Source organism: Bufo gargarizans, chromosome 2 (genome assembly GCF_014858855.1).
Source record: "Bufo gargarizans isolate SCDJY-AF-19 chromosome 2, ASM1485885v1, whole genome shotgun sequence".
Taxonomy (NCBI): Eukaryota; Metazoa; Chordata; class Amphibia; order Anura; family Bufonidae; genus Bufo; species Bufo gargarizans.
Window position 1 is genome coordinate 496,002,001 of NC_058081.1, and position 18,119 is coordinate 496,020,119.

At 44.4% G+C, this 18,119-nt stretch overlaps 1 protein-coding gene across 2 annotated transcripts in view; it reads right to left on the reverse strand.

Moving 5' to 3' along the window:
* LARGE1 (LARGE xylosyl- and glucuronyltransferase 1) overlaps positions 1 to 18,119 on the reverse strand; it is a 537,914-nt gene that overhangs the window by 264,272 nt on the left and 255,523 nt on the right. For both annotated transcript variants that reach the window (XM_044281208.1, XM_044281209.1), the window contains exon 3: positions 17,028 to 17,323. In XM_044281208.1, the coding sequence (XP_044137143.1) occupies positions 17,028 to 17,323 (296 nt within the window). The remainder of the gene's footprint in view (positions 1 to 17,027; positions 17,324 to 18,119) is intronic.

An 18,119-nucleotide genomic window follows, 5' to 3' on the forward strand; every position in this document is an offset into this window, starting at 1 on the left:
TAAACTACAGAATCAGGGCCATAAATAATGAGTTTTGTTTGGCTGTTAACCCTTGCTTTGTTACAGGAAAAAAAATATTAAAATGGAAAATCTGCCAAAAAAGTGAAATTTTGAAATTGTATCTCTATTTTCCATTGAATCTTGTGCAACACCTAAAGGGTTAACAAAGTTTGTAAAATCAGTTTTGAATACCTTGAGGGGTGTAGTTTCTTAGATGGGGTCACTTTTATGGAGTTTCTACTCTAGGGGGGCATCAGGGGGGCTCCAAATGGGACATGGTGTCAAAAAACCAGTCCAGCAAAATCTGCCTTCCAAAAACCGTATGGCATTCCTTTCCTTCTGCGCCCTGCCGTGTGCCCGTACAGTAGTTTACGACCACATATGGGGTGTTTCTGTAAACTACAGAATCAGGGCCATAAATAATGAGTTTTGTTTGGCTGTTAACCCTTGCTTTGTTACTGGAAAAAAAATATTAAAATGGAAAATCTGCCAAAAAAGTGAAATTTTGAAATTATATCTCTATTTTCCATTGAATCTTGTGCAACACCTAAAGGGTTAACAAAGTTTGTAAAATCAGTTTTGAATACCTTGAGGGGTGTAGTTTCTTAGATGGGGTCACTTTTATGGAGTTTCTACTCTAGGGGGGCATCAGGGGGGCTTCAAATGGGACATGGTGTCAAAAAAACTGTCCAGCACAATCTGGCTTCCAAAAACCATACGGCGCACCTTTCACTCTACGCCCCGCTGTGTGGCCGTACAGTAGTTTATGGCCACATATGGGGTGTTTCTGTAAACAGTAGAGTCAGGGCAATAAAGATACAGTCTTGTTTGGCTGTTAACCCTTGCTTTGTTAGTGGAAAAAATGGGTTAAAATGGAAAATTAGGCAAAAAAATGAAATTCTCAAATTTCATCCCCATTTGCCAATAACTCTTGTGCAACACCTAAAGGGTTAACGGAGTTTGTAAAATCAGTTTTGAATACCTTGAGGGGTGTAGTTTCTTAGATGGGGTCACTTTTATGGAGTTTCTACTCTAGGGGTGCATCAGGGGGCTTCAAATGGGACATGGTGTCAAAAAAACTGTCCAGCAAAATCTGGCTTCCAAAAACCATACGGCGCACCTTTCACTCTACGCCCCGCTGTGTGGCCGTACAGTAGTTTATGGCCACATATGGGGTGTTTCTGTAAACAGCAGAGTCAGGGCAATAAAGATACAGTCTTGTTTGGCTGTTAACCCTTGCTTTGTTAGTGGAAAAAATGGGTTAAAATGGAAAATTAGGCAAAAAAATGAAATTCTCAAATTTCATCCCCATTTGCCAATAACTCTTGTGCAACACCTAAAGGGTTAACGGAGTTTGTAAAATCAGTTTTGAATACCTTGAGGGGTGTAGTTTATAGAATGGGGTCATTTTTGGGCGGTTTCTATTATGTAAGCCTCGCAAAGTGACTTCAGAGCTGTAGTGGTCCCTAAAAATTGGGTTTTTGTAAATTTCTGAAAAATTTCAAGATTTGCTTCTAAACTTCTAAGCCTTGTAACATCCCCAAAAAATAAAATATCATTCCCAAAATAATTCAAACATGAAGTAGACATATGGGGAATGTTAAGTCATCACAATTTTTTGGGGTATTACTATGTATTACAGAAGTAGAGAAACTGAAACTTTGAAATTTGCTAATTTTTCCAAATTTTTGGTAAATTAGGTATTTTATTATGCAAAAAAATTAATTTTTTTGACTTTTTTTTACTAGTATCATGAAGTACAATATGTGACGAAAAAACAATCTCAGAATGGCCTGGATAAGTCAAAGCGTTTTAAAGTTATCACCACTTAAAGTGACACTGGTCAGATTTGCAAAAAATGGCCTGGTCCTTAAGGTGAAAATGAGCCCGGTCCTTAAGGGGTTAAGGGACACGAAACGGAGACTAAAAGATCCGATGTTTGCAGGATGGATAAGTCATCTTGTGGAGACTTATACACACGGATTTTCAGAAAGTCTTATTCAGAATTAATTACAAGAATTAATTGGAAGTTAATCTCTACCTACAGATCCACACAATAACCTAGCATTGAGCATTAAAGAATTGGAGTGAGAATCGAAAAGCAGAATGAAGCGGAGGAGCCTAGTGCTGATCTGTGCCAGGGAGACCCATAATCCATTTACGTTCCTAAGGTGGAGGCACTGATAGGCGATATTGCTAACCTAATAAACATAACACATGGCTAGCAGATGCAAAATCTGTAACAATTCCAAAGCTTATTAACTCATTTTTTTTAAAAAAAGCTCTTCTCAGTTACATCAGGCGGAGGCACAATACTGGAGTTTGCAGAGTAATACAGTAATTAAGGAAATCACTGCACTGCAAACTATACTTTGTCTGGATGTGGTAATACAATGCCAAGAGTTAACTGCTATAATAATGCCTCATGTGCAAGGATATAAGTTGTACAATACTGACCCTATGTACCAGACTACAACTACTCAGTGGCGTACCGCCCATAGAGGCAGACCACGCCACTGCTATGGGGCCCGTAGCGCAGATAAGGCCCCGCCCACTCATGACCTGTAGCCGGCTATGCGGCTGCTTTTCTCCCCAGGGCCCCCCCCATGTTTAGCTGAATCGCCTCCCAGAGGCGCGGCTAAGGCCCTAGACACCCGCCCCCCTCCTCAGCGCCGCGGTCTGCAAACACCCGATCCTCCTCTCGTCGGCGTCCCAAATCCCGCGCAGGCGCAGTGCCGGCGATTGCCTGCGCCTGCGCTCTGATAATACGGCTGAGGGCAACAGCTTCAACATCGTCACTGGGCATGCGCCGAGCCCAGTGACGATGTTGAAGCTGTTGCCCTCAGCCGTATTATCAGAGCGCAGGCGCAGGCAATCGCCGGCACTGCGCCTGCGCGGGATTTGGGACGCCGACGAGAGGAGGATCGGGTGTTTGCAGACCGCGGCGCTGAGGAGGGGGGGCGGGTGTTGAGGACTTAGCCGCGCCTCTGGGAGGCGATTCAGCTAAACATGGAGGCGTTAGAGTTTTCATATTTAGGCGGGCACGGCACTTCAGAGGGGCACCGTGGAGAAAGAAAACCGCCCCTCTGGGCTCCAGTCCTTACAGCGTCATTTGCTTATCCTAAGAATCGATTTTTAGAAGAAAGGACAAGACTGACATGGAAAAGAAGAACACAGATGGAAAAAAGGTACTTTATTAAACATGGATCCATGAGTACCTTTTTTCCATCTGTCTTGTTCTTTTTATTCTGTGTCTTGTCATTTCTTCAAAAAATCGATTCTTATGATATGTAAATGACGCTGTAAGGAGCCCAGAGGGGCGTTATTCTTTCTCCACGGTGCCCAGGAACGCCCCTCTGAAGTGCCGTGCCCGGCTAAATTTGAAAACTAATAACGCCTCCAAGCTCATCAAAATCGCCTCCCAAATCCGATCCTCCTCTCGCTGGCATCCCAAATCCCGCGCAGGCGCAGTGCCGGCGATTGCCTGCGCTATGATAAGATGACTGACGGCACTACGCCTGCGCGGGATTTGGGATGCCGGCGAGAGGAGGATCGGGGTGTTTGCCGCAGAGCGATTTAGATGAACTTGGAGGCGTTATTAGTTTTCAAACTTAGCCGGGCACGGCACTTCAGAGGGGCGTTCCTGGGCACCGTGGAGAAAGAATAACGCCCCTCTGGGCTCCTTACAGCGTCATTTACATATCATAAGAATCGATTTTTTGAAGAAATTACAAGACTCGCAATCAAAAGAACAAGACAGATGGAAAACAGGTACTCTGTTAAACATGGATTCACGAAAAAAAAATTGGGGGTAAATTGCTAGTGACAGATTCCCTTTAAGGCTACTTTCACACTTGCGTTCAGAGCGGATCCGTCTGGTGTCTGCACAGACGGATCCGCACCTATAATGCAAACGCTTAGATCCGTTCAGAACGGATCCGTTTGCATTAACATGAACAAAAAAAAAAACATATTTTTTTTTTGTTCATGATAGTGCAAACGGATCCGTTTTGACTTTACATTGAAAGTCAATGGGGGACGGATCCGTTTGAAAATTGAGCCATACTGTGTCAACTTCAAACGGATCCGTCCCCATTGACTTACATTGTAACTCTGGACGGATCCGTTTGCCTCCGCACGGCCAGGCAGACACCCGAATGCTGCAAGCAGGTGTCCGCCTGCTGAGTGGAGCGGAGGACAGATGGAGCCATACTGATGCATTCTGAGCGGATCCGCATCCACTCAGAATGCATTAGGGCTGGACGGATCCGTTCGGTGCCGCTTGTGAGAACCTTCAAACGGAACTCACAAGCGGAGACCCGAACGCAAGTGTGAAAGTAGCCTAACATGGCACCCCAAATAAGGAGATCTGCAGGCTGCAGCAGATATCCCATGTGACAGGTCACCCCCAGGAAACCCCTAACAGTTTCTGTAGGTCATGTATAAATTTATTTAATGGGGGTGTGGCATGGGAGGAGCAAAGTCAGGAAGTGGGAGGGGCCATGGTGGGTAGTGGGCGGGGTTAAGGGGCCCAATTCAGATTTTTGCTATGGGGCCCAGTGATTCCTATGTACGCCTCTGCAACTACTATAATACTGCCCCAAAAGTGCAAGAATCTAACTACTATAATACTGCCTACTACTTAAAATATAATAACTACTATAATACTACTCACTATGTACAAAAATATAACTACTACACTACCCCTATGTACAAGAATATGATTAGTTTAATAATGTCCCTATTTACAAAAATATAACTACTATACTACACCCTATGTACAAGAATATAAGTAGTATAATACTGCTCCTATGCACAAAAATCTAACTACAATAATACTAATCACTGTGTACAAAAATATAACTACTATACTAAGCCCTATTTACAAAAATATAACTAGTATAATACTGCCTCTATGTACAATAATATAATTACTAATAATACTGTCTTCTATGTAAAAGAATATATCTAGTATAATATTGTCTCCTATGTATATGGATATAACTACTATAATATAGCCTCCTATGTAGAAGGATATAACTACTATAATACTGTCTACTATATACAAGAAAATAACTGGTATAATACTGTCCTGTATGTACAAGAATATAGCCAGTATAATACTTCTTCCTATGTACAAGAATATACTGTAGATGCTATAATACTGCCCCTAGGTATGAGAATTTAACTAGTATAATACTGCCCCATGTCACAATGCAGAGAGGAAACGTAACAAAGTTGCGGCACTCACCGAAGTACTAACATCTTCTTTATTGAGACTTCCTTGGAAGGCAGCGTGGAGGATCCAGGGGCGGACACAATGTTGCAAGCGGCCGCTTGCAACATTGTGTCCGTCCCTGGATCCTCCACGCTGCCTTCCAATGAAGTCTCAATAAAGAAGATATTAGTACTTCGGTGAGAGACGCAACTTTGTCACGTTTCCTCTCTGCATTATGACCTAAAGTCTGCATCCTTGTCTTGCTGAGCACCGCATAGTGAAGCTTATCACACCGCACCTACGGTTATCCTATCACTGACGGCAATATCAGTGAAAGCAGTGCCGCCGTGTTCTTCTCTGTCTCCCCTTACACACTTAATACTGCCCCATGTACAAGAATTTAACTAGTATATTACTGCCCGCACAGTATGTACAAGAATACTATACTATATTACTGTCTCCTATGTACAAGAATATAACTAGTATAATACTGCCTCCTATGTACAAGAATATAACTACTATAATACTGCCTCCTATGTGCAAGAAAATAACTACTATAATACTGTCTCCTATGTACAAGAATATAACTACTATAATACTGTCTCCTATGTACAATAATATAACTACTATAATACTGTCTCCTATGTACAAGAATATAACTAGTATAATACTGCCTCCTATGTACAAGAAAATAACTACTATAATACTGTCTCCTATGTACAAGAATATAACTAGTATAATACTGCCTCCTATGTACAAGAATATAACTGCTATAATACTGCCTCCTATGTACAAGAATATAACTACTATAATACTGTCTCCTATGTACAATAATATAACTACTATAATACTGTCTCCTATGTACAATAATATAACTACTATAATACTGTCTCCTATGTACAATAATATAACTAGTATAATACTGCCTCCTATGTACAAGAATATAACTAGTATAATACTGCCTCCTATGTACAAGAATATAACTACTATAATACTGCCTCCTATGTACAAGAATATAACTACTATAATACTGTCTCCTATGTACAAGAATATAACTACTATAATACTGCTCCTACAGTATGTACAAGAATATAACTACTATAATATTGCCTCCTATGTACAAGAATATATCTACTATAATACTGTCTCCTATGTACAAGAATATAACTACTAGAATATTGCCCTCTATGTACAAGAATATTGCCTCCTATGTAGAAGAATAGAACTACTGTAATACTGTTGTACAAGAATATAACTACTATAATAGTGCCCCTATGCACAGTAATATAATTACTATTTATTTATTATATATAATACCTGTAGTTCCCTCTAGGCACAAAATTACAACAAGTATAATACTGCCTCCTATGGACAAGAATATGACTACTATAATACTGCACATATACTATACTGAAGTAACTGAAAAAATATTTTACTTTTCTCCCATTTCCTTCCATTCAGGAATATCTGACAGCTCCAAATAAAATCTGCCGAGCGTTCAGAATCCGTCCGTGATCTGCACATTATGCGGAGTCCCTGAGCAGCCTCTGCACTTCAAACTCAAAATCTCTAAAGTTTCTTTACTGTGGACCTTATATTCAAGTGCTAAGAAGTTCGAGGAGAATAGTCTTGTCCAGTGAAGTGATGGAGACAATAATGGAAGTGAGGTGGCTGGGGACGATGTCCGCACCCCCTCCTCCCCCACAGAACTCAGCATTCTCCTGCTGCGGGTGTCACATTGTGACTTGTATGTGGTGCACTGAGGCTTGAGTGAAATGCGCAGAGCAGCATAAGTAACTGTCACACAGCGCGCTCCATACACCAAGCGGCCTGAGACACGGACGCTGGCTGAGGACGTGTGAGATTAGGATTTTTATACATTTAATATGGCTCCTGTTCCCCTTATCTGACCACTTTACCTGTCAAACAGCCACTGTACTGCAAATTATTCAATTATTCCATGAAAAGTTCAATAAGTTGTTTCGATGCATGAAACAGTATGATGGGAGAACAATATGAATATTCCTGAGTGGAGTGCTCCCCCACCACAAGAGATATGTCTGGCTCGCACTGTCAATCTGAGTTTTACAGTCCATTTGAAGTGCATTCTCCTGAGAGATTCTTAAGTTTAAGCACAGTCAGCATAGACGGAAACAAACTGTTAACCCATTTTATGCCAAAGAGCCTGCAAAATGTAAGAACGTCTCATGGTAGAACTCCAATAATCAAGAAATCGTGGACTCTTGGAAGCGCAGTTCTAGGCACTGTAAGTAGACCATACTCACTTTGACCAATGTTCTGCTCACCATTTGCTTTCACAACTGACTATTGACATGCCATAACCTTCACACCCTGGTGCCCTCCTTCTGTGGCCACCAAATGGTCATGTCCTGATATCTGCAACTAGTCATTTTTTGCTAATCCATATATGAGGCTAGTTTTGTATTTTGTTAGAAGGGAAATTATAGGATATAGCAGGAAATAGCAGGACTTTGGACAACTGGATGTCAGATCGGTGAAATTCATCTCCCTGCTCCTCTTTTTTGGCGAAAAAAAGGTTGCTTACCTCGTGTTTTTTAAACGCCACTAGCTACAGATTTTCACAAGTGGCGTTTCTACACCACCATCACCACTTTGAAAAGGGGGTGTAGAAAGGGCAGGGACTAGGGGGGCCAGGAGGCCTAAAGCATTTGTTTTCATTTACACAAATGGGGGCAGAGTTCTACGATAGCTCTAAGCTGACGTAGATTTCATTCTGGCGTGTGGCATGCTGGCCTATGTGCCTAATATATGAGGAGGGCTGCATCTCGTCATAAATTAGCTTCTTAACCGTAGTGAGACCTCAGCACACGTCTAGTTGGATGGCTTTTGTGGGTGCACGTCTCCCGATAGCCTCCTTCCACCCGCGGAGTGAAATAGTAGCTTTAAATAAGTGTTTCAGAGACAGCACACCAATGTCAGCAGGGTAGCTTTATATTCAACCTTTATTTACCAGTGGTATAATCTCGGTATAATCTCAAGACATTTATTGCTATTTGCAACGTTTCGGGCCCATTCGGTGCCCTTTGTCAAGCTGGATGGCCGGTCTGAGTGTTTCCAAGGCGTAGGAGCATCTTCCGGCATCACAGGAGATTTCTAAGACTGGTCCAAAATGCCCCTTATTGTGTTAATCATGATGGGATCCAACCTGGAACGTAATGGAGTTTTCCATGACTAAGCTTCAATGGTTATTCAAATGAATGGGACTGAGCTGCAATGCCAGGCTCAATAGCTGGAGTGTATGAGTCACAGTGCCCAGGTAAACAATGAAGGGGACTCAAGTGATCTCCATGGCCCATTTACCCTGATTGGTGGGGTGCCTGGGGGAGCATGGGCAGACATGTTTAATCCTTGCAGGCCTACATGTTAAGTTGGATGACCACATAAATGTTATCAGTTGGGGCTTTACCTTTAAGACCTCCACTATCATGAGAATATGAAGCTCTTAGCTTGAGAGGTGGCAAACTAGGCATTACCCATAGGTCTCGCTCATTTTAAGTGTGAATGGCCCCAAATGAAAAATAAATACAAATTTACTTAACTAAACAAAACTATTAAACCTCCATGGTGGAGTAAGATGGAAGCGGACAGCAAAGAACCTTTGTGTAAGAGACATATGTAGATCCATCACAGAACATCTCAGGAGGCTTTCTAAGGCCAGGTCCAAACATGATAGCATTGCCATGGATTTTCCAGTGTGGATTCCACAGTAAAATACCTGTGAATAGGGATCTGTGTGCAAATATGAGCGTGCTGAGGATTTTCAAATACTAAATCCAAATCACTGCAGCATAATACAGGGTATTTGTGCTAATGAGGAAATTCAGCTTCTTTCTATAGTAATCGTAATAATGACATAATAATAAGCTCTGAGGAAGAAGAAAACATCTTTTGTTCATTAATGTGCTTTGAAATACATTTAATGGAGGGTTCTTATTGCTCTATATTGTCACAACTAGAAATCTTCATGTTAAGTGTTTTTAATGTGTACTCATGTATTTACTACAACCATTCTTGCCTCACCTGGCACCAGGTACCTGAGCATTGTCCTTGCTCATCAAAGAGCAGAAAGGAAACAATTGTTCCATAATAAGTCAGTAATTAAACCTCTGATTTAAATTCTGTTTGCTCAAAATGTTGGCATAGCCCTGAGAGACTGCCAATCTGCTAAGTACCATTGAAATGAATAGCGCCAAACTGTAATACCATATATGACCAGTGGAGAGGTGTTGCTCTCTTTTTGGAGGACAGCAGCCATTTTTTTCTAATCTTGTACAAACCCTTTAAGTTATGTCTCTGCAGAATTCCCTCTTAGGTCGCTCCTTGGTGCAGTGCCAACAGTTTGAACACACAAAGATATTAATGATAGGTTTAGGGTACTTTCACACTAGCGGGCTGTTCTGGCGGGTGAACAGCCTGTCGGATCCGTCCTACCACTAGTTCACGTGTGCCCCCGGACTGCTGCTCCGTCCCCATTGACTATAATGGGGGCGGGGGCGGAGGCAGCCAGACTAAAAGTACAAAGTACTTTTAGTCCGGCCGCCTCTCGTCGTGCGCTGCCGTGCTGCCACCGGAACTCCACCCCCGCCCCATTATAGTCAAACGGGACGGAGCGGTAGTCTGGGGGCTCACGTGAACTAGCGGCAGGACGGATCCGACAGGCTGTTCACTCCACGGAACAGCCTGCTGAAGTACCCTGCCGCTAGTGCAAAACTACCTTAGGCTGAGTTCACACGGGCGAGATTTCCACGCGGGTGCAATGCAGGAGGTGAACGCATTGCACCCGCACTGAATCTGGACCCATTCATTTCTATGGGGCTGTGCACATGAGCTGTGATTTTCACGCATTACTTATGCGTTGCGTGAAAATCGCAGCATGCTCTATATTGTACGTTTATCACGCAACGCAGGCCCCATAGAAATGAATGGGGCTGAGTGAAAATCGCAAGCATCCGCAAGCAAGTGCGGATGCGGTGTGATTTTCACGCATGGTTGCTAGGTGACAGTCTATTCACTGTATTATTTTCCCTTATAACATGGTTATAAGGGAAAATAATAGCATTCTGAATACAGAATGCTTATTAGGTGGTCAATTGAGGGTTAAAAAAATTAATAAAATGATCTCACCTTCTCCTCTTGAACGCGTAGTTCCCGGTCTCCACTTCTTTAATGATGAGCTGCCAGGCTAAAGGACCTGTGGTGACGTCAGATCACATGCTCCAATCACATGGTCCATCACCGTGGTCCAATCACATTGCACCCGCGCGATAAAAACTGAACATCGGAATGCAATCGCAGTCAAAACTGACTGCAATTGAGTACCTAATCGCGCGGGTTTGCCGCAATACACCTGGATGCATCCGGACCTAATCCGGACACGCCCGTGTGAACCCAGCCTTAGAGAGCAGAGCCCTAGGTGTAATGGTAACGCCCCTGTTGCTCCTAGACACTCATTTGCATTTATTAAAACTTCATTTTTCTAAGCAATGTGGGCACATATGAAACATGGGACCAACACGGATTCCTTCAGATGCCAAGCACACGTGCAACAGGTCAACCAGTTTCATAGGTACAAATCTGCTGACAGATGTCCTAATTTTAACCCAGGTCCATTCACTTCACTAGGCCATTTGAACGATAAATGTGGCGTGCCTCTGCAAATCTCAGACAACCTTTAAGCCTAATTTTATTACATGACACGGATGCGAGTATTGCTTTCTCTTTCTTTACTTAAATAAATAGCAGCAAAGAAAAAAGTACAACTCAAACACGTTGCCAAGGCAACAGAACCCTCCCCATATATCCCAGTATAAAAGGTCTGGACCCCAAACACTCCTCCTCATTCTTTGCTGCTGTCCACAGATAAGTACCTTTTTATGTGGGCAGAATTTTGGGGGAGGATTAGCATTATCTAGGATTTGTTATTCTCCCCTTTTTCATTTCGGTTTTTTCCCCTTTCGCTCTGACTGTGTTTTTTATTCAGTTTATTTGGTTTTTCTTTTTCCTTAGTTTATTGGTGTCCGTGTTTGTACCGGACAGGTTTCCTCCCCTGTCCGGTTTATTCTACAGGTTCCCCCTCCTGTCCGATTCTGTCAGAGAGCAGAACTCCTTTCTGTTTTTCCCTCAGAGCTTACCTCTGGTTTCTTCTCTCCTACGCGCGTCCGCCGGGCGGCCGTAGTCTCGCGGGACTTCGGCCGCCATGTTCCGGTATTTTCATTCTTCTTCTTGCTAGGTTCGCGAAGTTTTTCCCCTCTTCTCGCGAGATCTTGCGCGTTCTGACGCTGCATCGCGAGATCTCGCTTCTATTGGCTCTGTATTACCGCTCGTCTGGCGGTTTTCTTATACCACTGCGTCCTGTTCCCCTGCTCTTGCTGCCGGCCGCTGGTTAGTTTAAGTGACCCTAAACCTATATATATTCTCCTTGGCCTCTATCATTGAGTTATAGAGTTATATTAGCTTATATACTGTGGCTTATTCTTGGCATTATACTTAACATGTCAGACCATAATCAGCGCACCCCCACTCCTAAGGAATTGGAGCAGTTGTCTCTTGTCCAGGAGTCTTCCTCTGCTCAGCCTGATGATCAAGCACTTGCTATTCAGCGCACAGTAGCTATGGCCATTCAATCAGCTATGGGGTCTATGACTTCTGCCATATCTCACTCCATCTCTGAGGCCTTTTTGTCACATAATCCGCCTGCTAAAGCCATTAGTGTCCCTTTGCCCTCTAGTTCTCGGGCAGCTGCCCCTGATTTACCAGCCTCCAGAACTACTAATGTTGGTGAGTTACCTTCCACCCAAGATAGCGCGCCACATCCGCGCAAAAGAGCCTACGCCCGCCAGGCAGAAAAGGCGTGGCACTGGAAATGCGCCAGAGCGCAACATGACACTGATTCGGACTCCGATCATGGTTCGGATGAGGAGGCTCAGGATAAGTCTTACCTTAGAGCAGAGGAGGAGGGTTTGGACCTGTTAGATATTGACCCCCAGGGGCCATCTACTACCCCGGCCACATCCCTTGCCACTAATACTGACGGTCTGTTGGAACCCTCTTTGGCAGTCTTAGACCCATCTGGTGAACCTCGCTTTGACCCGGATGCTCTCCACCATCCGAGGTCCTCAGAATGGCTTCCTTCTGACCATGTTGCCAAATACTTGGAGGCCAGAGTGCGCCAACCTCTTAGTAAAGAGGCTAGAAATAAGTTAAGAGCTGAATGCCCCAGACCTATTGTCCCTAATAAGGTCTGTGAGACCCCATATAGATGTCCCAATATTTGGCTAAGTCGGGATGGAATCCCTGCAGAGGGCTTGAATCTGCTCTAAAAGCCTGTCAAGACAAGGTCTTGGATATTTTAGGCCCCCTGACAAAAATTTTTAGTTGGCCGAGTCTGCTAAAGCTCAAAACACGCTAGTAGACCCAGAAGAGCTACATGGTTGGGTGCAGTGTGCTGTGTGTATCACAGGTAATATTAATACTTCCCTCTCTACTGAGAGATGGAAAGCTATACCCTTTTAAAATTGAGCCAAAGCTCTCAAATTTGGCATTAACAGAAGCGGGTAAGGACGCTCAGGGTCTCCTTTTTGGAGATTCATTTATAAAAGATCTCTCCCGTTTTGTTGGGGCCTTTACGGCCTTAGATAAGGCACAAACTTCTATGAGACGCGTTTTCCAGGGTCGGGTCTCCACCAGGGCCGGCAGCTCTAGGGGCCGCCTGTCCGGCCGTTCTTCATTCCAGACCCGCGGATCAGGTCGAGGCTCCCTCATGTAACGAGGCTCGAATCAAGAGTCCAGACAGCAGTCTGCCTTTTTCCCCTCCCGTGGTCCAGCTTGGAGATCCAGAGGTTCCAGAGGTTTTGCAACTTCAAGACGCCCATTCGGTAAGTCTACCAACCCCGTCCCTTTCTTCAATTCCTTGGGTAGGGGGCAGACTCCGTCTTTTTTCCCACGTTTGGGCTACAATTACATCGGACCCATGGGTTCTCTCGACTGGACAGGGGTTCCAGATAGAACGAATCAGCTCTCGTATTTACATTCCCCCTCCTGTGCCTTACTACCTCCCTGCCCAAAGAATAACTCGCCCTATCTCTGAAAGGCGCGATAGAAACGGCTCCATCCTCCTCCATGGGAGTTCTCAGCAACATGTTTCTCGTGGCCAAAAAAGGAGGCCAGATGCGCCCGGTTATCAACCTTCGGCCGCTAAACGCCTTCGTCCGTTACCGCCATTTCAAAATGGAGGGTATCCACCTCTTGAGGGACATGCTCCTTCACGGCGATTGGATGATCAAGTTAGATTTAAAGGACGCCTATCTCACAGTCCCTGTGTACAAAGCTTCCAGGGATCTCCTTCAGTTCGGTTGGGGCGCGGAGACATGGCGATTTACTTGTCTTCCATTCGGGCTTTCCTCAGCTCCTTGGGCCTTTACAAAGTTGCTACGCCCTGTTGTATCTTGTCTCCGCAGTCGAGGGATCCGTCTAATTATCTATCGAGACGATATCCTTCTTATGGCCCAAGACCAAGCTACTCTTCTGACGCATTTAGATTGGGCCATGGACCTCTTGTCCCGTCTGGGGTTCCTGCTCAACCTGGAGAAATCCTGTTTGACTCCGGATCAGGAGATGGAATTTTTGGGCTTCACGATAAGTTCTGTTACAGAGACTCTCAGTCTGCCGTCTTCCAAGGTCCAGGCTATCCGCAAGGAACTTCGCCGGGCTCTTTCCCTCCCTTAGGTCTCACTACGTCAGCTGGCCTGTATCATAGGCGGTTTTTCCAGCTCCGCTTCAATACCGCGCCATGCAACGCCTCAAGAACACCCAACTTCAGGCAGGCCTCTCTTATTTGGACTTGATCGCCCTGGACGAGGCAGCCAGGACCGAGATGATTTTACGGTCAATTCAGATGCCAGTCTGCTGGGATGGGGAGCCTACTGCAACGGAGTGACCACCGGGGGACGCTGGTCTGCGGAGGAATCTACCTTACACATCAACGCCCTGGAACTTCTCGCGGGCACTTTCGCGATCGCAGTTTTGCAAATGGATTGACCGGGACCTGCATCAAACTACGGGTGGACAACGTGTCAGCAGTTCGCTATGTCAACGCCATGGGAGGCACACATTCTTCAACTCTGTCCCGTCTGGCTCTGGATTTTTGGACCTTCTGCCTCTCCAGGGACATCACCGTGGTCGTGGAATACTTACCAGGTTTTCACAACACCAACGTGGACTGGCGTTCACGTTTTCTTTCCGACTTCAGCGATTGGAGGCTAGACACAACGGTATTTGCTTCTATATCCTCCCTTTGGGGTCCCTTCTATTTGGACCTCTTCGCGTCCCGCTTGAACACTCAGCTTCTCCGTTTCTACAGCTGGCATCCGGATCCAGACGCGGTAGCAATAGACGCCCTTTTGCAGGATTGGTCGGGACATCTGATGTATGCTTTCCCACCTTTTACTCTGATTCCCCGTGTCCTGCTCAGATTTGCCAACAGAGGGCCGAACTAGTTCTAATTGCCCTGTTCTGGACTACACAATCCTGGTTTCCTCAGCTATTGGAAGTCCTGATCCAGTGCCCCTTACTACTCCCTATGTTTCCGGACCTCTTATTAGGTCCTCCAGGCCTTCAACATCCCCTCATACTAGAGGGATCTCTGCAGCTCCTTGCCTGCAGGGTCTCAGGGTGTCCCGGCACGTCTCAGCAATTTCGGACTCAGCTAGACGTCTTTTGGAAGACGCATGGGCTCCCGGAACCAGACGTTCCTATCGTGCGGCCTGGAAATCCTGGGCTGACTGGTGCGTGGTTAGGAACGTGGATCCCTTTTCAGCACCTGTGACGGAGATTCTGGAATTCCTCACGTCTCTTTTTGATAAAGGCAGGGCTTATCGTACGATCAATCTGTATCGTTCGGCTATTTCCGCCTCTCATCTAGGTTTTAGTGGAGTTCCTGCGGGTCAACACCCTTTAGTATGTCGTCTTCTTAAGGGCTCCCGCCTTTCGCGCCCTCCTAGGCCTAGTTTTTCGTCCACCTGGGACGTATCTTCAGTCCTGTCTCTTTTCTCATCCTGGCCGCCCAACTCAGATCTATCCTTGCAACAGCTTTCCGCTAAGTTGGTTTCACTATTTTGTTTGGTCTCTTGTAAGAGAGTCTCGGATGTTAGGGCTTTGGACTACGACGCTCGTTCTTTTACACCTGAGGGTGTGGTATTTAATATCACGCGCCGCACAAAGACGAATATTCGGTCGGTGTCTTACCCGTTTTTTCCGGATTCTCCATCTCTCTGTCCGGTCGCTTGTCTTAGAGAGTATGAATCTCGCACTTCTTCTCATCGTGTTTCCTCTTGCCCTCAGCTTTTCATCTTATCGCCGTCCTTTTCACCCTGTTACCAGCGTCACCTTGGCTCGATGGGTTAAATGGATTATGGCCCAAGCGGGAATTGATACCGCGGTATTCACCGCACATTCCACAAGAGGTGCTGCAGCAACTTCCATGGCAGTCGCCAGAGCACGATTGGAGGACATTATGCGACTTGCAGACTGGTCCAGAGTTTCGACATTTTGTGAGTTCTTTTTTCGTCCTTCTTCTCATGTTTTTACTTCAGTGGTTTCTCAGCTTTAAACTCGCAATAGGAGCCTCTGTGTCATGTAATAAAATAGCATGATTTTCCTATCCTGTGACGTAAAGTCATGATTTTATTAAAGACACGGAGGCGAGTATTGTCCCTCCCCTACCCTCCCTCTTATCTTGTTGTCTTTATTGATTCTGGTATTAGTACGTTCTTTATGCTATTTTAGATGTCTCATACTGAATTTAGTCTTTTGCTAAGGATCTTGCTAGTTTTGTTTTGTCCAATCCCTTACAAGGTCAATTACCCTTTGTTTTTATGATTTTTATTTTTATAGGATGAGTCTACCTCGTGCGCTACTACTGATGACTGCAGTGTCTACGTTCTCGTTCTCCAGCTCGGCGAGTCCGGTTCCATGAGGATTTCGTCTTAAAGTTTGTTTTTTTCTGCTGAAACTTTTTTCTTACAAGTTGGAATGTTCTGTGTCAAGTGTGGACTCTCCATCAAAGAAAGAGGAGGAGTGTTTGGGGTCCAGACATTTAATACTGGGACATATGGGGAGGGTTCTGTTGCCTTGGCAACGTGTTTGAGTTGTACTTTTTTCTTTGCTGCTATTTATTTAAGTAAAGAAAGAGAAAGCAATACTCGCCTCCGTGTCTTTAATAAAATCATGACTTTACGTCACAGGATAGGAAAATCATGCAATTGTCACTCCTGTACATATCATAGGCTGTTGGAACATGTTGAGAGTAGTAGTTTCAGATCAGCTGGATCACTTGCTTATAATTTCATTACACAATACATATCTGGTTCATGAGACCTTATCTAGAATGAACATTAGCATTTTGTTTTCAAAATGACCTCAATATTATAACTTGTGGGGTTTCGCTCTGGTAGACAGGATTAGCGGACGCAGTACAGAGGAAACAACAAGTTCTTTGGATCAAACAGTTCAGTGTTTTATTTACACTTTAAGCAAGTGACAAAACACAGACCTGGCTTCTGAGCCCAGCTGCCTATTTAAGGACAGCCAGGTGCTGCAAAAACCTGGACCGGCACTAAAAATCCGGTACGGTATTTGACCTCACCTGGCTGTAAATCAGCCCAGCAGCACATGCTGGGAGGAAAGTACCTGTTTTCTCAGACAAAACCTCTCACTGTGTCACAACCTATAGAGTCAATTTCATCACAAGTACAAGAGAATTATTATGTACCTCACATTTTTCCACCATAGGCTGTTGGCCACACTCTGAACTGTTACCAGCCACAATGCCAGCACGCAAGCTCTCACTGTCTCCTGTGCCTTCCTCCATGGAGTAAGTTTTCGTCCGATTGCCGTGGCGATGCGATGAACTCCGACTCTGCACCAGACTGAGCTGCTTGCGAAGAACGCGATTCTCTTCCTCCACTTCCCGGACACGCACCTCCAGGCTCTCTCGCTGGCTGGAAGCTGCATATCGCGGACTGTGAGGCTGGGTATCCAGTGATGACAAGGATACAGACTTCCCATCTAAAAAAAGGAAAAAAGAATTTATGAAAACCTGATATACGGTATATCCATCTACCGTTTCCCTGGCTCCTTGCCTGAATAGAGAATATTTATGTTAAAAGTGGTGCGCTGTCAGATATAACAATGGTAATACATGTTCTGAGTTTGCAACAGATGGAGCTTTTCAAGAGTAAGAGAATAGTTGCATTCATTGTGATCATTCTATAGAAATGACATTCAAGGTACAGTGTAGCGTAGTGTTCTCAAGTACTTCTAGTAATTACTAGGAATACTTAACAGGTCACTGAAAAAATAATAATAATTCTTAAGTTAGTCATAGAAAAGAAAATTGGTTACTGTCTCCTTAAAATCTTCCATTGTCACATCAATCACGGCAGCTACTATAGTCTTTACCCCTTCTTCCAAGGGGTTGTCCCACAAAAAAATTCTAGTTTTCAAACCAGCACCTGGATCTGAATATTTTTGATATTGCATGTGATAAAAAAATATATATTACTGTTAATGAGTTATTCAATTAAAATCGATCTATATAGCGCCACCTGCTTTTTCTCCTTTTTCTAATTTCTCTGTCCTGCTCACTGAGATGGATGCACATGCTTGGTTCCATCCTTTAACTGCCACTAGCTGCTGCAGACAGGACACGTCCTCTGAGAAGGGACACTCCACCTTACCTGAGATGCCAGCTTGAAATAAATCAGACCAATTGAAGCAATGAATGGGGACATCTCTCAATCCATGTGAGATAGAGGGCTGGTTCTAGCTTTTTTTTTTTTTTTTAAGTGCTATATAATGTCTG